This window comes from Musa acuminata, chromosome BXJ3-11, assembly GCF_036884655.1.
Source record: "Musa acuminata AAA Group cultivar baxijiao chromosome BXJ3-11, Cavendish_Baxijiao_AAA, whole genome shotgun sequence".
NCBI classification, from domain to species: domain Eukaryota; kingdom Viridiplantae; phylum Streptophyta; class Magnoliopsida; order Zingiberales; family Musaceae; genus Musa; species Musa acuminata.
In genome coordinates this window covers 30168728-30193669 of record NC_088359.1, presented here as the reverse complement: position 1 = coordinate 30193669, position 24942 = coordinate 30168728, and the positions used below count along the sequence as shown (strand labels likewise).

Below are 24942 nucleotides of genomic sequence, written 5' to 3'. Positions count from 1 at the left end.
ATCACAAATAACCACACGAAGACATCCTAAATCTGATACACTAAGCAAATTGCTTCTCGAGATAGATCACATTACAAATCGAGTGCTTCAAGATATAAGTTTGCATCAATTATCCAACCACATGAACTATTATTTTACAAACAAAGGCACCAAAATGGACCAACAATGATATGAACAGGTGAGGAACAACACAAATCTTACACTATGGTTGCAAAACAATGGTGTATGGCTAATTTGGAAACCCAAAATATCTCATCCCACACATACTATTTACTTGACAGAAGCAGATTCATCTTCCTCAGCTTGATTTATCTTTCTCGTCCTGCTTGACAAAATTTGGAGAACATCGCTCGTCATGCTGCCAGTTTCTTCTCGCTGTTCTTACTACGGAAGGGCATAAGGAGGGAGAACGGACGAGAAACTGTAGCAGCAAATTTAATCTTTTAGAAACCCCTGTCGAGATAAAATAAAATCCAAGCAGATAGCTGTTCCTTTTAGGAGGAAAAGGCAGAAAAGAAGATTTTGGCCAGAAAGTATTGAGAACTATCAGTTCATTTCATGCTAATTCTGGACTGTTTAGCTACATCATTCTCACTAAGTTGATGTGCCTCCAACATGAAAGAATCATCGAGAGACATGAGATTATTCAGTGTATGAACAGAAAAATACATGAAGACCTATCAGATGCACATATCATTAAAGAAGAGTGCTTCAGATATGCCTGTGGTAATGCCTGAACTTCCAAGTTTGGTAGTTATTTTCTTGGAGGTAGTTTGTGAAGGAGGCAACCACAGAAACATGAAAGTGAAGAATTCAAGAAGCAGAAAGAAAAATGTACTGTTTCAATCACTTCTCTATAGTTCCAGTGAAGACTGTAATGCAGCAATATCAGACTAATTTAGTTCTTACTAGCAAACTCATAAATATAGTTTCCAAATATTCATGTAATTGCAGACAAATAGTAGGAAAGTGAACTACTTGCTGTGGCAAGAATCTTTATAGAATTAGCTAAGGTTAAAAATGTAATCAAGGCCGATAAATCTTTTTCTTGATTAGGTGAATTCAGAGCAAATAAACCAACATGCTAGTCCAAAAATGATGAACAAACTTCAGTTGGTGATAGCTGAGATCATACCATCATTGGACGTAGCAGCTGCAACTGTTTGATCATCAACAGATGAAGCATCTGCATCAAGGTCACCATCGCCTGAAGCTAAGCCGTGGCTCTTTCGACCAAATTTCAACAACTTTCTGAAACCTTTAAATTCCTTGCTCCATGGCTTCTCATGTGTATGATCCCCTGAATTTGAAATCTCCAAACTGGATACATGTACTGTAGCACTAGCAGCATGTACTGCAGCCACTTCAGACACTGATGCAGATGCAGGTACACCTCCTTCACATCCTAAATTACCGGTAACAGGATCATGCAATGATGATAATCTGGCATAAGGGGCTTGATAAGGTTTTTCTGTTGCACTCAAGTTTGAGGGCTGAGGCTCATTGCTCGAGTACGGAACAACCACCTGATTAGCATGACAAACATTTATCCATAATCAGCCTACAAGTAGCAATTGTTTAGAAATGAAGATGGAAACTTAATCTATGAAAGATCAAAGTGCTCTAAGCAAAAACTGAGAGCAGAAAGCTTGTGTCTTTTTTCTTCTTGGTCAAGAAAATATATGTACTTGGATGCATAACCAAAAAGATTCACGTAAGTTGGTTTGAGTGCTATTGATTCCACAAGTAGCTTACCTAAGATCGATGGGCAAAAGAGAAGCACTAAATAGCACCATCAACATTACAGGAGCAAACATTGAAATCTGAAATGAACTAAATACAGATAGCTATTTGCTTTCGAAATAACTCAATCAAAATTATCAAACACTAGTGACATTAAGAAACAGGTTGTGTAAGAAGATAATTTTGCTTGCAACAGAAAAGTACTCATAGTCTCATACAAGCAACTAAATTAGTGATCTTTGCATTATCGAATTAAAACATGTGCAGCTTTTCTTTGATAAAATATACCTCGTAGGAACTAAGCTGTTTATTCAACTTGACTTCACCAGAATGAACTATAACAATAGGTGAAGGTGGAGCATGAATAGCTGCATATCCTGTACCCAGACCATCTCCATGTGATCTCTCTTTTGTGTCTATCATATCATCGGATTCACGGACAACAGGAGCAGTGACTACATTATTTTTGAGGCAGACAACTGTCTTCTCAATCACTGGATTTTTGTCGCTGCTGCTAGATGGCTTCTCCTTGGTTGATTTTCTGTTGATGCTATCAGAAACCTGAGAAGCTTTGCTTCCAGTCCCTTTCTGCAATGTGTCTTTGCTAGTTGTTTCCTTTTCAACTCTTTCAGATGACATTTTTGGTGTTTTAATTCTAAGCTCCGGCAGAGTTGCTGACTTGCTTTTGTCCAGTTGCATAATTGCAGTAATCTTTTTCTGAGAGTCATCAGGTACGCCTCTCTTAGGTACTTGGTCTGTAGTTACAGACCTCACTGAGGAAGCACAGTGAGTATTACTGCTTTTTGGATCAGAGAGTCTTTTCATCCGAATAGAATCTGTCTTTGCTTCTGGCATGAGTCCATTACTTTCTTTCCTAACCTCAGGTAATGAAGATGCTGATCGAGTTAACCCATGGTTACTGCCATTTACTCTGCTAGATTGTGTAGATTTCTGAGCATCACTGGATCCGTTTGAAGAGTTTCTAATAGGCAATTTTTGCAAAGGTGAAGAAACAGGCACTGCATCACTAAACTTTGATCCTCTGTAAGGACTTGGTGAAGGCTTTGTGGCTGAACGGGTCTTTGTATGCTGTGGAGTCGATGGTGACTTAGCGGCTGCAGAATTACTTCTTGCAGCTATTCTCTTTTGCCTCTCTATTTTCAAAGCTTCGAGACGTTTTCTCTCTTCATCTTCCTAAAAGTGGAAATACCGACAAAGTCAGCCAAGCATTCAAGTAAAATTGCAAGGGATTAGAAGGGGAGAAATTTTCCGACAGTTGTACTTGACAATTTACAAGACTTCTAAACCAACAACATTACAACAAAGAATTAAAAGCTCATTAATTGTTGACTGAGTTACAGTATATAATACCTTCTTACAATGTTTAGTATACTTGTTCAGAAATGTGAAACACAATTTCAAGCCCAATGTGAACTATTAGAGGAAAAGATTTCACAGTAGACTAATATGAACAACATAAAATAGGACTAAGATTGTGAGTGCACCATCTTTGTTTACTTAAGCTACGGACTTTTTCCAATAAGGTACTAACATCTGAGCCTACGAGGATCAAAAACTAGCAAATTGTGACTGGTAAAGAGATTGAAGGAATTATTTAACAAAGAAAATAAGAGAACACACAATCAGTCTTATGTTGTTTGGAAGAAATTAAAATAATATGGAGTCTAAGCTCATTTTTTCAGGATTCATCTAACCACTCTTGTTTAACTTCCTCTTTAATTAACAATTAGACTAACACTCATGAAATAATCCAGACAATCAATGTAGGACCGATCATGAGAAGTACCCTTTCTTTCTTCATTTTTTGTAGATCAATTTTGTGAGACCGCAGCTTGTCTGCTCGCTTTTGTGCTTCAGTCAATTGGTTAAGCCTTGAGGATGTCCCTTTCTTCACTAGTGCATCTCTCCTCCTTTTCTCCATGCTATCATTTGAGGCTCTTAAGTTTTTCCCCTTTTCTAATTTCTTTGATTCTTCTTTAGTGACCGCCGAGAGAACCTCTTGGTTACTGGCTTCCTGCTTGACAGCATTTTCAATAGGACTCTGAAATTCATAGTCCATTGCTGGATCATATCCTATAGATACACTTTCCATTCCACGTCCAGCAACCAAGGACAAATCATCTGGTTCATACCTAAGTTGGTTTTTGCCCTTATCATATGAATCCTTAGCTTTTTGAAGGGATGAGGGGAACTCAGAATCCATGTCAATAGCAATTATGCTGTCTGATCCAGGATCCTGTGAACCTGACCTATAAGGAAGCAAGAAGGACTCATCTGTTATGTTGTATGAGGAGCTCTTGACTGCATCACCATCATGCTCATCCACATTATCAACAAGTGGGTCAGAAGGACTCTTAAAGCTGAGTAGCTTTTCTTGCCCATGAATCATGAATTCATCACTGCTCATCCGCCGATATGCTCCTCCACCACTTCCTATTTCCTTGAACTGGTCATATGTTGAATCTCTTTCATTACTTGAAACCAGCAATTGATCATCAGAAGCTGCCTGCTTCATTCGAATTGCTTTCCCATTAACTGAATCAAAGCCTACCATCCTCTGGTCATGAAAATCACCATATACTCGCTCAGGAAGAACAATAGGATCAGCTTCACCTTTGCTCTGCTTTCTCTTCGACCGAGGCTCTTTTTCTCCTGTGAACATGTCTCCATCAAATGTTCTCGACTTTTCTTCAGCTCTTAGTAAGAAATTCTGAAATGCTTGCCAATTTCCAGAATCTGCCTCCTCTTCATATGCAGCTTTATCATGGCCAGAGGCATCTGAATATTCTACAGATTTTGTTCGACCATCTTCTTTCTTAGAAGTCCTCACAGAGTGCTTATGCCTTCTTTCTCGTGCATCAGAATGCACATCTTCGTCTCCAACATCAGATTCAGTGACAGATTGTGAGTCACTTTCCGATGCGCCTACAACATGCTTCTTAGATGTGATGTAATTAATGTTGTGAATGACTTCAACACCAGACTTTTTCTTTCCTGACCGACCAACTCTTTTATGAGATTTATGACCATGAGAACCTTCTTCCTCGAGATCTGATGTATTTTGATCTGAATTATCCTGTGAACGTGTACTCCTTTCCCAGGTCTCAGATTCAGTATCTTTATTATCCACTGACTGCCTTTTCGACCCCTTCCTGTGAGAGCTATTGAATCTAGGATCCTCCATTGGAGGATATGGAGGATGATAATATGGCATGCTCCCTGGATAGTTCTGATAATAAGGCATTCCTTGCATGGGATAAGGTTGAAAAATCGGAGGAGCTGCTGGAGAATGCATAGGCCATTGTGGATAAGTGGGATGCTGGAAACGACCATGAAAATGCTCCTGGTGTCCCAGTGGCACCTTTGAATCTGAAGGGATTTGTTTGTCTGAACAGAAGAAGCAAACGTACTTAAGTTACAGTGAAGGATATACAGAAAACTGAAATGGGGGTGAACCTAGAAAAAAAATAGCATCATGCAAGAATTTGCATACAGTTTCTGGCTGTCTTCATGCATGCATTGGTTTTGGGAGTCATGTTACATTATTAATGATGGAATTACAATAAATAAAATTACGAGAATATTTTAGTATAGAACAAAGATTACAAATGAATGTTTTCTCATGAGAAACTTAGATCCAGAATTATCTGAGCTTTCATATTCAGAACATATACCAGCTTTTCCATTGCTCCCTGTAACAATATCGCCACCTGAGACAGATCGGGAATCACCATGATCTTTCTGCATTATAGAATCTGCAGCAAATATAATGCCCGAGGCATTTAAAGCAGAAACTTCCGACCGAATTGACATTGCTTCTGCAGCTTCAACTTCAAGCCATTGTCCAGTATCATGCTTTTTTTTCCATAGCTCCATAAATCGTAAGCACGCTTCCCTATTTGTTAATGTGGAAGAAATTAAAACTATGAGGGACATATCTAAGATGAAAAAAACCTCTCAAACAATGATTACTTAACTTGTCTCATGCTCTCATACTACTCTTCCTTTTCTCATTTAATCCAAAGATTCCAGATTTTAACATCAATCATAATCCCAGTTATCTAATTCTTTACTACTGCTGAATGATTCTTACAATTTGACCTGTCAACTAGGAAATTAAAATAACTAAAGTCTAAAAAAGCAGTATTTTATATATTTTACCAGAGGCAAACTTACTTTAGACGTGAGGCACCGAAGTTTTCAGAAAATGGTATCAGATCCACCATATTATCCATATCAAAACTAGCTGCCGCAGCACGTGCAAAGGCCATACCCTGTTCTTTCCGCAATACCATTTTACGGGTCTCAAGCACTTTTATAAGTTGAACTCTGCAGAAAATATTATTCACAAGAAATGAGAATGATTTCATGCTTACAATGCAATATATGAAAATAATGTAGTGTCAATGGGAGATAGCATATGCATCTTTAAAAGCAAGAGGGTTATTTTTTCCATTCTCATTCCAATCATGCATATATAATTCTATATTGGGAGCATTTAACATAAACATGAAAATTACATCACTTTTCTGTTATTTGTTAATTGTCTAGTCCTCTGACATACTGAATGAAAAAAATAACATAATTTGCCCTCCCATATTTGGGGGACATTCCTACTTACTTTTCTTGCATGCTTTAGAAGAACTAATTATAGAGAAAAAAAGTTGAGAACATATTAAGTTGCTCATACTTTGAATTCTCCTCCTGTGTGGGGGAACCATTAGAATCTAGTGGATTTGGTTGTGAAGCAGGCTGCCAAAAAATAGGGAGAAAACACATTTAGAACATCTGAGAGACAAATATGTATGCATATAAATATGTGCATGTGTAGCTATATGTTATATGTGCCCACATGGAAAACAGTTACTTGGAATCCCACTGTACCAAATGTGATATGGGTGAAATACTGAATTGCAGAATACTTCTTCTTTAAATGTCAGATACATTTTTGAAGTTCTTTATTTTTGTTTCAAATGATTATTTATTCAAGAATTGGATAATTTTAGGATGCTTAAGAGATGCCTATCAGATATTCATTAAGAAAAGAGACATTCGGCAGGACTTTTCTTATGAGTGTTGATCATGTGATAATACTCAATAAGAACATCCATTCTAGACAAAACATTCATTTTAGACAATCATATACGCCATTTGTATCTTTTAGCATTAGATTATGAGAACAATATTAATACAATTATTTTTTTCATTGATCATAATTTTTTTTGTCTTCTATACATTATTCTAGTATTAAGTTACCAATGAAAATTTCTTTTATGATGAACAGACAAAAGGTGCCAGCAAAGTAATTACTTATCAAAATCTTTTACATATTTTAGTTATTAATTTAATGTCAAACTTCAACATAATATGTCAATCTTATCATATTTGTGTTGCACCCTGGCCTATCTTATCAATGTTTGATGTATCGGCATGCAACTGCTGTGTCATATTGGCATTCCATATTTGTCTTCATATTGGTGCTTCACAGGTTTCGTATGTGTATATATAAATATTTGTATGTTTATTTTGTATGATAAATAAATCAAATCAATACCTTAAAAAGAACTATTGCCTTTCCTACATCAGGACCACCGGAGGGCTTGGTACCTGCCATAAGCAAACAATGATACAAAGTCAGACCAGCCAAGGGTGTAATTAGTGGACAGAATTTGAAACCAACATTGAAATATAAAGAATTCATGGCATGCATATGGATGATTGAAGCCAATTAGATACACCTAAGTAGCTAATCTTTGAAAGTTCAATGGAAAAGGCAACTAGCATGGTGCATGACACGAGGTTCCTTAACAAGTTATTCCCATATTTGCTAAAAAGGAACAATTAACTTTGATCAGGAGGTCAGGAGATCAATGGCCCTAGAAAAGCCATAACAGACTTCATTACAGGTAAAATAACTGTTAGCAATTTAAATTGATTTTTTTTTCAATGTGATTCACATACTTTGTGTGATTGACAAAAGGTTTCCTGCTGGAACAGAAAGGATTCTGTTCCTCCTCAGAAGATGACTGGGTGACCAGTCAGCTTGTGTTGAGAAGATTATTTTAGATATATTGGAAAATTGGATACAAGTCACAATCATTTGTGTGCAAAAAGATGTTTGAAACCATTAGGATTTTTCCTAAGGATTAATACAAAACTAGATAAAGTAATTAGGTCAATGTAAAAACTACCTTCTGTAGTTTCTGCTGACTTTGTTTGGCAGTCTTCCACCTGCCAGATGCCATATAAAAACGATGTCATTTGAATTTTACAAACAATAAATGAGTAATTCGGCTACCTACAGTGCTCAAGCCAAGATTATCATTCCCCTGAATGGCAATGGCATTCTCAATCTGCAAGATCTCAGACTCAATGGTCGTCACACGCTCTAGGACCTCAGGTGTGCTCACAAAACGAACAAACCTGTTATTATTAATATTAGTTATTAAATCAGGCATTAAAGTTTGACCGCATGCCAAAAGTTTCTCCAAGATGATAAGATACAACTAGCTCAATGAGAAGGTAATATTGTAATGTTTGAAGAACAGCAGTTGCACTAAGACATTTCGATGTGGCATTGCTCACTTGAGAGATCCTTTTCTTACCTCTCTACGGTTCCCTTGGTGAACCACGCTGCATCGGTTTCTGGGTCTGGTTCAAGGATTATGGAATAGCCACCCTTGGCAATCTGATCCTGGGCAGTCTTCAAATGGGCAAGAAAAGGATTCAACAAGCCAGACGCAATCTTCTCTGTCTTGCCATTTGCTATGATGATCAAATCACACCTGTTAAAAAAGAATAGCAGTTCCCATAATGAACAAGAATACTCATCGACCTATAGGAATTCCAGCAAAACCACCTTAAATGATTCACTCAGGCAGAGGTATTTGGAAATGATTCGCCAAAACCACAAGAATATTGTTGCCAATATCCATGGTCACAGCAAAATAAAAACGCAGAAATGAATTCAATCAAGCACTATATTCTACAAGCAATGATCTACATGAAGGATGGAAACAGAGGTGGATCCGTAACAATCCAAGTGACATCGTACTCATCACAAATCCTGGTATTTGGAAAAAGCAACGATAATTCCAATTACCACCTAAACCAAAAATCTTATCATCGCATCAAGTAACTATGCAGGATAACATGAATTGCAATTCCGTCGAGAATATCCCAACGCAGATTGCTTTGGATTAAATGAAATAACGACTTTGACCATTCCAAATACCAAACAAGGATTCCCACCAGTACATCACTGACTAGATTCATGCTCCCAAAGTCACCGTTAATAGCATGCAGAATTTTCTTATTTTTCTTTCCTTTTTTGAGCTCAGCAAACCAGAATTCCAGAGAGATTTTATCAACTTAAAATCCGATGTTACGGGCATATCATTCTAAATCACCATAAAGCCTCTCAAGTTCTGAACTTTTTTTGATCTGGAAACATCTGAGACTCTTCATTCATCATCTTCATCGGACCCTTGAACAAGAAACAATTGCATCGGAAGGATCTGGAAATTTACCTGGTTCGAGTAGGCGTGAGTTGGAAGACCGCGGAATCCAGCCGAGCCTCCGACCTCATTACACCACAAAGAAACGATCTTGGAAGAAAGTTAAGACCTTAAAGAAACACTAGGTCTTGATCCCTCTCCACCTCTCTCTCCTCTCACCCTCTGCCCTCTATCTCCCACTCTGCCTCTGTTAGATCTCCCTCGCAGCGAGGTTCCGATCTCAAAAAGTCCAGCTTTTATGCGTCTAGTGCCGATGCATCGGAGGAAAAGCAGCAAACCTAGACGATCAAAGACGGTTAAGGAAAGTGGCGTATATAGAACAATTTTTAGAGAGAGAAAACCGCGGCGGACTACTTCGGAACAGCTGCTTTACTGCTGGAACTCTCTGAAAATTAAGGTACCAAGGAGATCTTCAAAGACGACTGAAACTATAAGTAGAGCTCAGAAAGAATCAATAAGAGAGAGAGAGGAGGAGGAGGAGGAGGAGGAGGAGAACCGGAGAAAAGGAGGAGGCCTCGAGGGATCACAAGAAAGGAACTCCCGAACTGCAACAGTAGGGTTTGGTATATTGCAAAGATCGAATACAGATAAAGAGAAGCTTTGCAGACTAAAAATGAATCCAACTTTCGTTTTCTCCTTTTGGGAAGAAATAAACAAAGATGTTTACTTTCCTTTTGAACAGACGCACAAATCCAACGACTGACGGATACAGAGACTGACGGATAGACGGAGATGAACGGTGCATTTGCTAACACATTTAAAATGTGTAAAAATCCAACACATATTTTAAATATAATTTAATATTTTTAAATCAATGTGGTGTTTTATTTCTTTATTTAATATAATTTAATTTTAAATATAATTTATTTCTTTATTTTAAATATAATTTAATATGTTTAAATCAATGTGGTGTTTTAAAGAAATTAATATGATTTATGCCTTCTATAATGTGGTGTTTTATTTCTTTATTTTAAAAATTATTTTATAATTATTTATTTATATGATTATATTTTATACTTATCATATATCTAGGTCATATGAATTTTTTAAGATTAGATACATTCATTTATTTTGTTTTATTTTATTTTATTTATATTTAAAACAAAATATATTTATTTATTCTTGAATAAATATTTGAAATATTAGAAAGATAAGTTTATTATATAATATTTAATGAACTTTTCAAATATAATTTTATTATATATTACTCACATCAATACATATTTAAATTTAAATTTTTATTTTTTTATTTATTAAACATTTAAAATATTCCATAAATTATATATTCACTCAAGATTTTTAAAAAATATATATTAAAAATATAAATGTGTTGTTAAGGCAGCTGAAGATGATGAAACAATATTGAACTGGAGATTCAAAAAAACGATTTTTTTTTTCAAAGAAATAAACTCTGTGAGAGAGAGAGAGAGGGGGGTGACAGTGGTGTGAGACCCACGGACAACGTGGCGATGAGTAGGATCTTTAGAGAGAGAGGGGGGTGACAGTGGTGTGGGAACCACGGACAACGTGGCCATTTGATTGTTGAATAAGATCTTTATAGAGAGAGAGAGAGAGAGAGGTGACAGTGGTGTGGGACCCACGGACAACGTGGCCATTTGGTGGATGAGTAGGATCCTTAGAGAGAGAGAGAGAGAGAGGGGGGGTGACAGTGGTGTGGGAACCGCGGACAACGTGGCCATTTGGTGGATGAGTAGGTTCTTTAGAGAGAGAGAGAGGAGGTGACAGTGGTGTGGGACCCACGGACAACGTGGCCATTTGGTGGATGAGTAGGATCTTTAGAGAGAGAGAGAGAGGGGGTGACAATGGTGTGGGACCCACGGACAACGTGGCCATTTGATAGTTGAATTGGATCTTTAGAGAGAGAGAGAGAGAGAGGGGTGACAATGGTGTGGGACCCACGGACAACGTGGCCATTTGGTGGTTGAATAGGATCTTTAGAGAGAGAGAGGGGGGGTGACAGTGGTGTGCGAACCATGGACAACGTGACCATTTGGTGGATGAGTAGGATTTTTAGAGAGAGAAAGAGAGGGGGGGTGACAATGGTGTGGGTACCATGGACAACGTGGCCATTTGGTGGATGAGTAAGATCTTTAGAGAGAGAGAGAGAGTGGGGGTGACAATGGTATGGGACCCACGGACAACGTGGTCATTTGGTTGTTGAATTGGATCTTTAGAGAGAGAGAGAGAGAGGTGACAGTGGGGTGGGACCCACGGACAACGTGGCCATCTTGGTTGTTGAATAGGATCTTTCGCTCGAGTTGGGTCGACAGGTACACACACAGTTTGCCGTCATCGAAACCCACCAGATTTGCTATTCACACGTAAAATAAACGACAAAACAATCAACCGTAAGATTTCTTCAGTATCCTCCTCTGAATTCTCTTTATATTCTTATTTTTCCAAGAAAATCTCAAATTATATTATTCTGCATGAAAGAAGACAAATTGTTTTTCATAATACCCAATATGTAATTAAAAATTTTACTGATAAAAGAATCTTTGATGCAAAAGTCTATGGTAGAAGAAATAAGGAAAGAAATTAAGAGCCATAAATCAGATGCATGGATGGAATGCGCTCGTTCAGAATGATTGTGAAAGCATTGAATGATGAAATCATGGCAAATTTACATGTTGTCTCCATTAGCATTGGTGATGATGATGATGAGCACAATACGTCAGTCTTCCAGCTTGTTGTAGGCGTTGCTTCTCTCTTGACATCTTAATTATGGTGAGAAACAGCAGCAAAAATGCAGATGCAAATGTCACATTTTTAATATCGGAAATTTGGCCTTCCTGTTTGATATTGGAAAAAAAAGCAGAATACTCAATCTATTGATAAATATCTTATTATTGATAATTTCTTTTAAAAATAATAAAATATTGTTTTTCTAATTATAGTCCTTGTATTATTGAATTTTTCACCCCTTTTTTTTTCCCACAACTCTATTTCATTTTTATTGCCAATGCTCGTTAAGAACGTTGCTAGTTATCCCTTCGATGTCTCTTCGTTCATTATTGAAATCGTCGTCGATGCCCACACAACAATCCCTCGACACCATTGATACCACTCAATATTGTCCAACCCACTCGTTGCCCCCTCAATATCGTTCTTCGATGAGAAAGAAAAAATATATTTATATCTATTTATAAAAAATAATTTAAAAATAAATTATAAATAATAAAATAGGAATTACAAATACTAATCTTCAAATGCCTTAGAACTGAACATTGTAGCTAACCTCTCCTTCAACAACTCAGTCATCTTTGCATCCTCCGGAGTTTATCAGAACCAAAAAAACAAATTGAACTAAGTAACTTTATACCGATCTCTTTATCATGATTAGACCCTGAAGAACATAAAAAAGAATGGATGACAGGGATTCAAAAGGCTAAAAGAGAAGAACACTGGAATAGTAAGCTTGGTGCTGCATGAATGATGTTTCTTATATGTGCTTATATGTTCAAGACTATCATTATATTATTATTATAAAAAAAATTTAATATTAAAATCAAAATCAAATAATGATAGTTCAAGATTTATGATACATAAATTTCGATATTATTCAAAAAACTTTTATCTCTTTTGTAAGTGTATCAACGTCAAATTTTATTTAAAAATAATTTAACTTATTTAAATTCTGAAAAAAGTTAAAAAAATATTTTATACATAATTACGAATTTTAAAATAAGTCAATAAGTCTAATAAACATAATAATACTATATTAAGTTCAACTACCAATACGAGTTATAATGATTGTATGTAATTATTGTCATACTAAATAAATATTTAAGAATAATAATTAAAAATTTATCAATATATCATATGAAAAATTATAAAAGAAAAATCATAATATATATATTTTTATAATTTTATATAAAGTTCTAAATTATATCAATTAATCCTATTTAATTAGGTATAACTAAAATTAGGCTAACTATCAATCCAATTAAATTAGTTAAAAAATAAAATTGATTAAAGTTAAAAAATGATCAAAAATTATTTTTTTTTAATTTGATCAAGACTCGATTGATTAAATCTAAATCCAATCAAACAATCAAAATACAATCATGATCAAGTCCGATTAAAATAAATTGAATTAGTCAATTTTATAATTGAGGAGATGAGTTTAATTTTTTTTGTTTTTGAAGGATAAAGTTATAATTTTTCTTACGATATATAATAATAAAAATATGTAGTTGTTGAAGGGTAGAATATAAACTAAAATTAAAATATTTATAAGGGCAAGATTATAATTTCAATAAATGAACCCTATTTTTTTTTTCCTTCTCTTTCGATCTCGTTTGCGCAAGGCATGTGGCCATCGTGGTGCATGATCATTCGTCGCCTATGGATATCATGTTAGGTGGTGGCTATTCTCATACAACCCAATCGATGACCTCGCTAGTTGTCGTGTTGTCCTATCATGCCCGCACACAATTGTTCTCACCACACGCGGGTTCCTCATGGGTCTAACGCCTCCATGGCCATGCATCTCCTATCGAGTGTCATCGACCTATCACGACTATTCTCGTTCTTCGTGTAGCCACTAGGAATCATAACCTTCAGTGTCCATTCAATGTTGACTGTGGCCAGCAAACTCTACCATTGCGGCAATGTTAGAGCCATGGGTCAAAGGCAACACTTCTATTATTTATAGCAAGAATATATCTATAATCTCAATAACTATTATTTCATCCTTAAGATGGTCTATTCTTATAGAGATAGACGAGAACAAAGTATCTATCATGGTAATTAAGAGAGTTTTTCTCATCAAGATTTTTTTTAAAAAAATATTATAATTAATTTTTATATTAACTGATAATTATAATTAGAATCTAATTAGATTTATAATATATTATCATATAATCTAGAATTAGTTATCAACGGACACTGCTGATTGAGTTGTGGTTTGGAGAGGACGATAGGGATTCTTTACCTGCCTTGACACCTTAAAAGTATTCTCTTTTCCATAGGAAATTTGGTGGCCTCTTTGTGGTTGACGCTCACAAGAGCGATCAATTCTCTGCACCGTCCATTGATCGGTGTCGGCGTTGGTTGTAATGTATCTTTCTTTCCACCATCTTCTCGTGCTCACAGCTTCGACTCTAACAAATGGATCAGATCAGGTCGGGATAAAGCGAGATGGAGTGTGTCTGATTTGGCACTTCTCTTTTATATTCTTCTTCTTCTTCTTCTTCTTCTTCTTCTTCTTCTTCTGACATGAACTGAGTGCATACCAACTTGAAAGAAAGCTGGATGAGTTCAGGTGATTTTTCTGTTGGCTGGTTGCTTATGATGCTTGAAACCACCAGCAGTGAAGTTGTCATGCCCGGAAACATCAACTTTGATTTCAACTATATAATTTTACTAAAAATCGTTTTATCCACATGATTTTTTTTATTTAAGATTTTTTTTTCTCATAATCATTTTTATCTAAGACTATTTTTTTTCTTTCATAAAACTCAAATAATTGATTCCTCGTAATTGTTTTTATTTATGATATTTTTTTTATAAATACTAGTTTTGCCCACATGATTGTTTGAACTAATTTGGGTTCGAGTCGATTAACCAATTTGGATCAATTAATTAGTTCAAAATGTCATAAACTTTCTTCCTTCGTCGCCTCCTCTCTATTTTATTACATTCTCTCTCTCTTTCTTTTTTTTTTTAATGACATTACCGAGACCCAGAAATCTTCTTTGATGCTTAAGCTAATAAGAGATTCGAATGATTCGATTAAGAGCATAACTGGTATTCTAGAGAGAGATGATGTACTTGGGGGGCCTTTTATCATGTGGTAAACAATCATTGAGTTTAGGATCATGGTTAAATATATCAAACTATTACTTGTTTTATATTGATCATAAATGAGGTGATGAAATCATCCATTAAATCTAGAGATGAGGAGTAACAACTTAACATAGATCAAAGACACCCTATTTGCCATGTTGGCTCGAATCTCTTATGACACGTCGAATGGATGGGCTGAGGTGTCAGTTAGGTGATGGTGAAGTGTCAATCGAATAGGGGCAAATGTTGACTTTCCAATCGAGTGGCAATGATGTATTGGTTTAGGGATGTGGATGTGTCATCTTTATTTCATGTCAAAGACTATATAGTTACTATAAATTAACATTAAAGTCATGTATCTAACAACTTATCAAAATTGAACCTACAACCCCTAGAAACTATATATCTTCTGTAAATTACTACAAATAACTTTCTAACACTACCTCTTGACATAGCTGCTTTGACCATTGCAATTGAGGATATATTGTCATAATAAATAATAGTCAGTCATTTTATATGTTTGCAAATAATATATATATATATATAATAATTTAGGTCTTCGTAAGTTATTTATGAGGTTTCTTAGAAAAATTAGGATGTGAGTTACACTATTTTTGAATAGAGCCCATAAAAACAATACAACTCAAGTATTTCAAAAACTCATTTTTGTGTGCTCAAAATTTAAGAAAACATTCTATAATATCATTTAATTGGTTTTTACCACAAAGGGGAGGTAAATTCACCTTAAATTAAGGTGAATATATATATATAATTTATTTCTATCTTTTAAATGTATAAAATTATGTTTATTTTAATTTTACTTAAAATTAACATTGTACTATTCAAAATAAAGAATCAATGAAATTGTATTCATATAAAAAAGAAAAAGACCGATTAATTCATTACATGAATGAAAATTTTTGTGCAGTGGATTTATCGATGAGTCAAAAAGAAAAATTTAAAAAACACTACAGATATGATCTTTTATCATATGAATATATAAATTATGGGGATAGTAAGGACTCATACACACTGAAACCCGAATCGTTTTATGTATTGCTAAATATGACTATTAATGATTACCTAAAAAAAAGATATTTTATTGATACCCATAAAAATCTGGATAGAAAATATTTGGATTATAGAATTCTTCATTTTTGCCTTAGAAACAATAGTGATATTGAGAACAATAGTGATATTGAGGACTGGACCGATATGTATATCGGTACCGAAATTTATAAAAATACTAATAAAAATACTAAGACTAAGACTCATCAAAAAAAAATTTTTGATTGGATGGGAATGAATCGAAATTATTCTACCATATCAAATCTAGAACCTTGGTTCTTCCCAGAATTTGTGTTACCTTTTGATGCATATAACATTCTATATAGAAGGTTTTCTTAAATTTTATATATATATATATATATATATATATATATATATATATATATATATATATATATATATATATATATATATAATGTGTGTGTGTTAAAAGCTTAAAATATAAAAGAAAATGACCATTTAGGTGTTGGTAAGTTATTTCTAAGGTTTCCTGAAAATTTAAAATTTTTAAGATTAATGCTTATCATTTATTAGTTTAATTAATGACTTTAATTTTATTCATCTAAAATATGATTTTATTTGTATTTTATAAAAGATTAATTTTATAAATATTCTATATTTTTATTAAGATAAATGAAAATATTTGAATATTATTTGATCTTATTAATTTTCATTTTTTAAATTGAAGATCTTTTTATTCAATTAAAAAAATTAGAGATTCTCTTTATGCGAAAAATAATAGAGATTTTCGTGGGGAATTTTATATCCAAGTATTATATAAAGTTCTGATTTGGAAACATTATATAGATATATTCTATTATATTAATCATGGATACTCAAAAACAATTATTGCTGATGTTGCCATCAACGTGGGGATAGGACTTTTGGCCGAGCCCACGAATTCATAATATATACGATTTCCGATGGACCAAAAGGAGGACGGCGAGAAGGCATGGAGAGGAGGGGAGGCCACCCGCTGCTGAGAGGAGGCAGGAGAGCGGAGAAGGGAGGCTACCGCCATGGCCTCTCGGCCGCCCAGATGCGGACGCTGTCCGCCATGTGTGGGACCTTCGTACCCACCGTGCCCATCGAGGCCGCCTGCCTCGGTGGTGGAAAGGATGAGGTGCCCCACGAGGCCGTCGAGGCCTTCTTCCTTGCTTCCGGCTCCGACTCCCCTGTGCCGGATGAGGTGCGCCTTTCTTCCTTGCCTCCATCTCTCTCTCTCCCTCTCTGACAGTGCCCATCCCCTGTTTCTTTCTGTCTCCTTGACTTGTGTGTGTTTGGAAACTATTTTTCCTTCTATTTTAATTTAGATTTAGATGCATGAAATAAGATCCTATATGGATTCGATCTTGGTATCATGGATGTTAAATACGACAGCATCTGCCATGGGATTTTGTTGGTTGTGTGTGCCGCCGGCTGCACTCTCTTGATAACTGAGATCTGTTCATACCTACAGCCACCAACCATGAAGCCATCCCATCTTCATGGTTGGGTTCCATCATTCATTCCATCACCTTACCAAAAATGATAAAAGAATCTATAAAGAAGTACAGTCTCTCTAATCAAACCTAGAGAAAGTTGGGAGCCCCTTACAAAGGAAGACCGGTGACTGGTGATTCAAGTCAAGTCTTCTCATCCAATGCTGGTCCTTCAATTCTCTCTCTCTCTCTCTCTCTCTCTCTCTCTCTCTCTCTCTCTCTCTCTCTCTCTCTCTTGCCTAGATGGGGTTGGTCAGTGTTTACACAAAAATCTGGTACTGGTTGAATTTGATTTCGGAGTTGGCCTCACTACAGTCAGTAATACCATTTACTGTTTTTGAACAGGTTGCAGAGCTCTTGGTGAGGAGGGGCCAGAAGGAAGCTGTTGCTCTGGTTAAATTGGTCCTATGGGTCCTTGCTACAAGGCTGGGCACACTTGTCCTTTGTGGATCTCTCAGTCTGTCATGGAGGTTCCCATTCATCAACAAGTTCTCAGACATGCCTGTGGAGAAGAGAGAACACATTCTAATGAAATGGAACAGGGAGAAGTCCTTCATATTCCTGAGGCTGGTGTTTGTGATAGTCAAGGTCTTCTGTCTCTATGTCTTCTACTCTATGGTAAATGTTCCTCCAACTCTTCTGGTTTCTTCTTTCCAAAACTAGGGCTTCCATATTACTTTAATGTTGCATAGAATTCTAGGCAGCAAATATTGTGGATTACAACCTAGATGGTCAATTCAGGACATACATGTATTTAGATGCTTAGATGTCAGATGTTCCTTCATGGAAACCAAGGACAGTGACACAAGAATTTGATGTGATGTTCATGTGCAAGTTGCAAGAAATTTGCTATGCCATGACCTAAAAGGACAAAGTGTCTTCATCTTTTGTTTCAAACTACTACCCAATTCCCATAAGCTGCAACCTAAATGGATCAAGTGACTTCATTGATTTCTTGTAGATGTTCTTGTGATAACTCCTTCCAAAAGTCTAAGTCTTAATCAGCACTTTTCAAACTGGCTTCCCAATTTATGATGCCTCTGTCACATCATCTTTGATGTAAAACAAGGCAAGAGCAGACTTTAAGATCATATGCAAGTTTCAAAGAGTCAAATTTGTGTTTCCTTGATGCTCGTATGTATGTAGGGAGTTGCAATCTCTTCTTTCGTTACTTGTGTACAGATGAGTTCTGCTAGGATGCTTCATCCTTGTCCTTTCTTGGCAGACTACTGAAGAGGAGGAAAATAGAGCGTGGAAAGCAATTGGGTACAACACTCCCTCCGAGGAGAAACCACACAAGTCTCGAGGAGAGAGGCCGCTTGAGAAAGGCATCATCGAGACCATGGACAAGACGGACTCCTCGCTCCGCCAATCTCTGATCGAGAAAGGCCTGGCGGTCACGGACAACCCTCGGGAACACACCTATACCATCAACTGTGATGTTGTCATAGCTGGTTCCGGCTGCGGTGGTGGAGTCGCTGCTGCAGTGCTTGCGAGCTCCGGCCACAAGGTGGTAGTGGTCGAGAAAGGCAACTACTTCACGGCGGAAGACTACACCGCTCTGGAAGCCCCGTCCATGGATCAGTTGTATGAGGCCGGTGGAATCTTAAGCAGTCTTGATGTGAAGATGATGCTCATGGCTGGCTCCACGGTGGGGGGTGGCTCAGCTGTTAACTGGGCAGCTTGTGTTAGGACACCGGATTTTGTGCTTAGGGAATGGGCAGAAGAACACCATCTTCGACTCTTCGACTCGCCGACCTATACCTCAGCCATGGATTCGGTCTGTGCAAGGCTTGGTGTCACGGAGAAGTGCACCAAGGAAGGATTTCAGAACCAAGTTCTTCGAAGGGGATGCCAGAGTTTGGGCCTCGAGGTGGAGTCGGTGCCAAGAAACTCTTCCGAGGACCATTACTGCGGTACATGCTGTTATGGTTGCAGGAGCGGAGATAAACGTGGCACGGATACTACTTGGCTGGTTGATGCGGTCGACCGTGGTGCAGTGATCATCACTGCATGCAAGGCCGAGAGGTTCATAATCGAAGAGGACAGGCAAGACAGCAGCAGCAAGAAGAAGAAATGTTTGGGACTGATTGCAAGAACATTGAACAACGCGATCACCAAGACGCTAAGGATCGAAGCCAAGGCAACCATTTCTGCCTGTGGATCTCTGTTAACACCGCCACTGATGGTCGCCAGCGGTCTCAGGAACCCCAACATAGGCAAGAACCTTCGTCTTCACCCGGTATTGCTTGCCTGGGGCTACTTCCCGGAATCCGTATCGGACCTCAAGGGCAACATCTTCGAAGGAGGGATCATCACCTCACTGCACAAAGTGAAAGCTTCCGAGAATTCAAACGCGACGCGTTCGATCATAGAGACGGCGGTGTTGGGGCCTGCATCGTTTGCCACCCTGTTCCCATGGGTGTCAGGAAAGGACATGAAGGAGAAGATGTTCAGGTACAGTCGAACGGCACACGTCTTTGCGCTGGTAAGAGACCGAGGAGCGGGAACCATCGAGGGAGAGGGGAGGCTTAAGTATCGGTTAGATAGGTCGGACAAAGAGAATCTGAGGGAAGGGCTGCGGAGAGCTCTGAGGATTCTGGTGGCGGCCGGTGCGGCGGAGGTGGGGACTCACAGGAGCGACGGGCAAAGGATCAAATGTAAAGGGATGAAGGAAGAGGAGTTGGAGGAGTTCTTGGATGGGATCGACAGTGTGGGTGGTCCGAGGTCTAGGAGCGATGTGTGGACCCTACACTGCTCGGCGCATCAGATGGGGAGCTGCAGGATGGGGGCGAGCGAGGAGGAAGGTGGGGTGGATGAGAGAGGGGAGAGCTGGGAGGCAGGGGGGCTGTTTGCGTGTGATGGGAGTGTAGTCCCCACTGCAGTTGGGGTCAATCCCATGATCACCATCCAAGCCATTGCTTTCTGCCTCTCCGAGGGGATAGCTGAGTACCTGAAGAGGGCATGAGTGTGGTGGTGTTTGATTGCTGCTCTATATTATCTTTGGGTTGTTTTGGCAACTTAAGAAGCTGCAATTCTATAAATAATTAGCTTATGCTAAGTGAGCTGCTGGTTGTGTTGTGTTGTGTGTGTGTGTGTGTGAAAGATATGATAAAGACCGACGTGTAGTCTCCTAGGAAACGAAGAATGCATGGGGGAAGATTAAAGAATGAATGGGGCCTACGAGGGTAGAAAAGATCAAACGCTTACGGAAGCCCCGACAGCTCTTAAATGCGCCAACAGCTCTTAACAGGACCGCCGTGCCGTCGTCTTGCACAAGCACAGATGCATCTTTAAATGCCGATACGACGATAGCTATGTTGCCGTTGGCCTTTCGACAACGCTGCACAGTGACAGTCGGTGCACGCAGTCTACACGGCGCCGGACGATAGCTACGTTGGCGTTGGCCTTACGACAACGCTGAAGGCCCATAATCGGTGCCTGACAGTCCGGAACTATATATATATATATATATATATATATATATATATATATATATATCAAAAAAAATTTAAAAATAAAAAAATAGATAAAAATAAATAAAAATATAATCTCTCATTATGAAATCCTTTTCTCAATCCTCTCATTGTCAAACTTGAGGAATGAGATAGAGGAAAAAACACAATGAAAATATAAGGCTACACATTGTGCCTACTTCTGGTTTGAACTCAGTAATCTTTACTCGAGATGGCCTTATCAACAATAACCTCTGTTGTCATTACATGTTTTGCTTCTCATGGTCTTTCCCCTTGTTTATATAGATCTTTGCCTCATCTTTGTTCATCCTCCAAAACTGTTTCAGCATTTTAGGTACATCCTTCAAAACTCTTTCAAATAACTCTGCTCATTGGAAGACAAAATCACGTATCTCTACTATCCAATATACTTTTCAGCCTCTCTTCGTCTGTTGTAGGTCCTAAGCTCCTCAGCTATATTTACAGCATATCCATTCTCAGTTTTGGAGTATTATGTCATACTTGATTTGGTCACCACCAAGAACAAAAATCCTAGTGATATTACTTCTTCTATTATCATAACCCATCTCACTAAAACTAAGATGGTATCCCTTGGTCGCATATACCGCCTATCATTAAATGATTTATGCAACTTCATCACAAATCTCTGTTATCTTGTCATGAAAAAGAAATTGATTGCCCTTGGAATCTTGTCAAAAATCTTAAGGGCATCACTTTATATTTCCTCTTCATTGAAATTGTTCTCTGCATAAATTCCTTCATTTATGAATGCTAACGATAAGGGCATCACATGATTTATCCCTTATTTTTTGACAATTTTAACCATTATTCACTTCACAATGAATAACATATTAGTAAGTAATGCTAATCTAACACCAGGATAACCAAGATGAGTAATTCTAGTTATTCACCTATAAGTTCATCTAGTGTAAAAGAAATGAGCTTAATGTTGCACCCAGGGTTAACCATCCCTCGACCAGACATATATTAATCATATCCCCAAAATCATAAAATTGTGTGACAATGAATTTATTTATTCACAATGTTTCTAAAACTTTGTAAAGAATTATGCTATTACCATATAAAGCAAAAAAAAAAAGGGTCCAGTCAAGCTCTAACCTGAGTTGATTCATGTCTAGATGAATATCTATCGGAGGCTCCAATCAGATGACTTTGGAGCTTAATGAAGATTTTAGCATGTAACAGAGTTTTCTGAAAACAAATGATGTCCAAAGAAATTGTACATTTAAGGAGTGAAACTAACAAGGAAATAGAGTCCATATAAAGTACTTAAAGCTATAAAAGATTGTTAATGGAAGTTGAAAGACAACGATGTCAGTCAGAAGCCAGATTAGTACCTGTTTGGGTACATTGACAATTCCACTTGCTATCAAGTTGCATTTCTAATCCCTCCAAATATGTTGACCAAAATTGCCTCCACTTTGTCATTGGGTGTTAGAATATGAAATGTGTACAACCTGAGCAACAAATTATCAAGAAAAATTTAGAAAAGGTAACTTGAAACTTTTCATGATAATAAATTAAAAAACAATTGTAGAAAGGAGATGATGAATGAGATGTTCCTATAACTAGCGTTATAGTCTCCATGTTCTACCCAAACAACTGTGAGACATCTTAGAAATTTTCTTTTGCAATCATCTACTCAAGGAAGAGTATACATTAAAAGAAAAATCAAGAGTATGCATTTAAGAATTTAATTCAACAAATACAAACACCAGTCATTATATTATAATCTGAACCTGGCTTTCCAATGCATCGCCACCAACATCAAGTAAATTAGCAGGTGTACCACCTTGCAGTCGTATTATATCCATCATAGTCATTGCCAATCCACCATTGACCATACACCCGATTTCTCCATCAAGACCAATATAACTGAGATCGGCGTTGGCAGCGGCAACCTGCAGAAGAAAAAGATGGTCCACAATAAAAGAATGTGCCAAATGCGAATGAAAATGTATCTTGGAAGAGCAGCACATGATCTTAAGGATGTACTGTACCATTATATACTTAAGAACCCAAAGCACATAAAGTAGCACTTTGTGATTCTTAACTTCCTTACAGCCTCAACCTCTTATCTCCAATTCAAAAGCGTTACACAAATTATTTTAACATCCTAACCATATAAAACAAAATTACACATTAAAATATGATACATTTATCTCTTGATACCTATTCAAGATTTGCTCTGTAGGAGCATGTTATGATGCGTAGTGTTCTAAGGTCTTAGCAATACAACAAACATACCCCACATCTCTAGTGTGACTTTGCAATCAGATATCCATTTCTTTACACAAAGCAAAGAACAAATATATTTATCTAGCAATCTGTCATGGATTATGTCCATTACAGAGTAACTGATAGGGCACAATAGAATTGCATTTTGTAGGCTTGGATTATGTAACACAAGGTTCCATGCTTTTAATGGTAAACTAGTAGTGGATAGATGAATATAGCATGCCTGCCAATTAAAAGATAGCGATAAAGGACATTCCTCGCCAGTTATATCTGTGACCTCCTCAGTCTTAACAATACCTTCTCCACCCTTGAGTCCACTTTTGAAGGCTCCCAAGCCTCTGCCACCAGCAAGGATTTGGCTTTTGACCACAATATCTGGAAAATCCAATTAAATTAAAGAAAAACACACAATCTTCTAAGTTACTTTGTTCAGGATGATCAATATGTAAAAACAGAAAAAGGAAAAATTGAAACATCCTAATATATACAGCTGGAAATAGTAAAACAAAATTTGAAATATAGACCAAAAAAATACATTTCAAAACGAGATAATGTGTACCATAAGTAATAATATCTTAAGTATGTGAACAAACGTTTCCATCTCACAAGATGTTCCTTTTTTATTATTCGATTTTGATATGCTTCCTCGATTTTTACAAACAGATCACTTTTACAATTATAACATGAGAAACGTGATCATATGATGGTTGACCGAACTTTTTAAGTTGTAACATCATGTAAACACGCCGAGGAATCTGACAATTATCTACCCAAATAAATATCAGGCAAAGTCAGCTGAAGACCACATTCAAGATAAAATGGGCAGCTCTTTCATAGCAGCATATATATTTGGAGCAAATTGGGAAGTCCATGCCCCTTGTCGAGTACTCAATACATCACCATGTAAGGTGAGCATGAAATGGTCATAAAAACCAACAACATGATCCATGATCTTCGCCTCACATATGATTTTTAAACATTCAAGTAAAACTTGATGGAAACAGGGAAATGTCCGTTTCATGGGGACTGTGAAAGACAAGAAACACACCTCTTTCTCGTTGGGAAAACAGATCGAGCAACATCTTTAGCCTCTTCAACAGATGAAGCAGCGATTCCCTTTGGCACATTTATCCCATGCTCGCTCATCAATTCAGCGCCCTGATCTAGACCAGGTTCCCAAGCATTTAAAGCTTCCGATCTTGAAATTAGGAGAAGGCCAATAAAAGGAGAGCGGCAGGATGAAACGCCTAGGGGGTATAGACCTGGGTACCCGTGAAGCTGCTGCCACCTGCCGATTTTTCTGAAGGGCGAGAGACCAGGCCATTAGCTTCTTGAGAGATCCCCTCCCGGTTCCTCGCGACTAGATCGCAACGAGGAGAAGAGAGGTGGAGAAAGCGGAGGAGAGAAGAACGCGAACCCTAATAAACTCTCTTTCCTTCTCATCGCCACGCGTTTCCTTTCGTTTCACTTCCGGTCATGGACTTCGCGGGAAAAGCATTAATTGCCAGTCCTACAACTCGCCCCTATTTAACGGAAAGGCCCCAACGACGCTTCCGTTTCCCTCTA

At 37.3% G+C, this 24942-nt stretch overlaps 3 protein-coding genes across 5 annotated transcripts; 1 reads left to right on the top strand and 2 right to left on the bottom strand.

Annotated features, from left to right (window-relative positions):
- Positions 1-24: 24 nt before the first annotated feature.
- Positions 25-9940, bottom strand: LOC103972157 (COP1-interacting protein 7). The gene is made up of 12 exons (XM_018820819.2): positions 9294-9940; positions 8370-8549; positions 8067-8187; positions 7956-7995; positions 7319-7371; positions 6455-6516; positions 5941-6093; positions 5439-5659; positions 3551-5151; positions 2032-2937; positions 1136-1526; positions 25-421 (listed from the first exon to the last, which is right to left on the bottom strand). The coding sequence occupies exons 1-12, from the start codon at positions 9350-9352 to the stop codon at positions 354-356; spliced, it is 3855 nt and encodes a 1284-aa protein (XP_018676364.2). The 5' UTR covers positions 9353-9940; the 3' UTR covers positions 25-353.
- Positions 9941-17094: 7154 nt separating this feature from the next.
- On the top strand, positions 17095-20702 carry LOC135653235 (long-chain-alcohol oxidase FAO2-like). Its single transcript, XM_065174983.1, has 3 exons — positions 17095-17349; positions 17987-18259; positions 18867-20702. The coding sequence occupies exons 1-3, from the start codon at positions 17113-17115 to the stop codon at positions 20607-20609; spliced, it is 2253 nt and encodes a 750-aa protein (XP_065031055.1). The 5' UTR covers positions 17095-17112; the 3' UTR covers positions 20610-20702.
- A 450-nt stretch (positions 20703-21152) lies between these two features.
- On the bottom strand, positions 21153-24922 carry LOC135652487 (succinate--CoA ligase [ADP-forming] subunit beta, mitochondrial-like). 3 transcript variants are annotated; one of them, XM_065173446.1, is made up of 5 exons: positions 24639-24915; positions 24425-24534; positions 23674-23751; positions 22878-23039; positions 22348-22595 (listed from the first exon to the last, which is right to left on the bottom strand). In XM_065173446.1, the coding sequence occupies exons 2-4, from the start codon at positions 24520-24522 to the stop codon at positions 22958-22960; spliced, it is 258 nt and encodes an 85-aa protein (XP_065029518.1). In that variant the 5' UTR covers positions 24523-24534; positions 24639-24915; the 3' UTR covers positions 22348-22595; positions 22878-22957. The 3 variants fall into 3 exon arrangements, 2 of the variants coding, with proteins under 2 accessions (XP_065029518.1, XP_065029517.1); XM_065173445.1 differs by having other exon boundaries at positions 24425-24539; positions 24639-24911; XR_010502136.1 differs by adding an exon at positions 21153-22329 and having other exon boundaries at positions 22476-22595; positions 22878-23751; positions 24425-24922.
- Between the last annotated feature and the right edge of the window lie 20 nt (positions 24923-24942).

Coding starts and splice junctions, on each gene's coding strand:
- LOC103972157 (XM_018820819.2), bottom strand. CDS start 9,352: ATGAGGTCGGAGGCTCGGCTGGATTCCGCGGTCTTCCAACTCACGCCT. Junction 8,550..9,293: donor CTCACGCCTACTCGAACCAG/GTAAATTTCCAG, acceptor CTTTTTTAACAG/GTGTGATTTGATCATCATAG. Junction 6,094..6,454: donor ACACAGGAGGAGAATTCAAA/GTATGAGCAACT, acceptor TATTTTCTGCAG/AGTTCAACTTATAAAAGTGC.
- LOC135653235 (XM_065174983.1), top strand. CDS start 17,113: ATGGAGAGGAGGGGAGGCCACCCGCTGCTGAGAGGAGGCAGGAGAGCG. Junction 17,350..17,986: donor ACTCCCCTGTGCCGGATGAG/GTGCGCCTTTCT, acceptor GTTTTTGAACAG/GTTGCAGAGCTCTTGGTGAG. Junction 18,260..18,866: donor TCTATGTCTTCTACTCTATG/GTAAATGTTCCT, acceptor CTTTCTTGGCAG/ACTACTGAAGAGGAGGAAAA.
- LOC135652487 (XM_065173446.1), bottom strand. CDS start 24,522: ATGAGCGAGCATGGGATAAATGTGCCAAAGGGAATCGCTGCTTCATCT. Junction 23,752..24,424: donor GTTTTCCCAACGAGAAAGAG/GTGTGTTTCTTG, acceptor TGGATTTTCCAG/ATATTGTGGTCAAAAGCCAA. Junction 23,040..23,673: donor TGGACTCAAGGGTGGAGAAG/GTATTGTTAAGA, acceptor TTTCTTCTGCAG/GTTGCCGCTGCCAACGCCGA.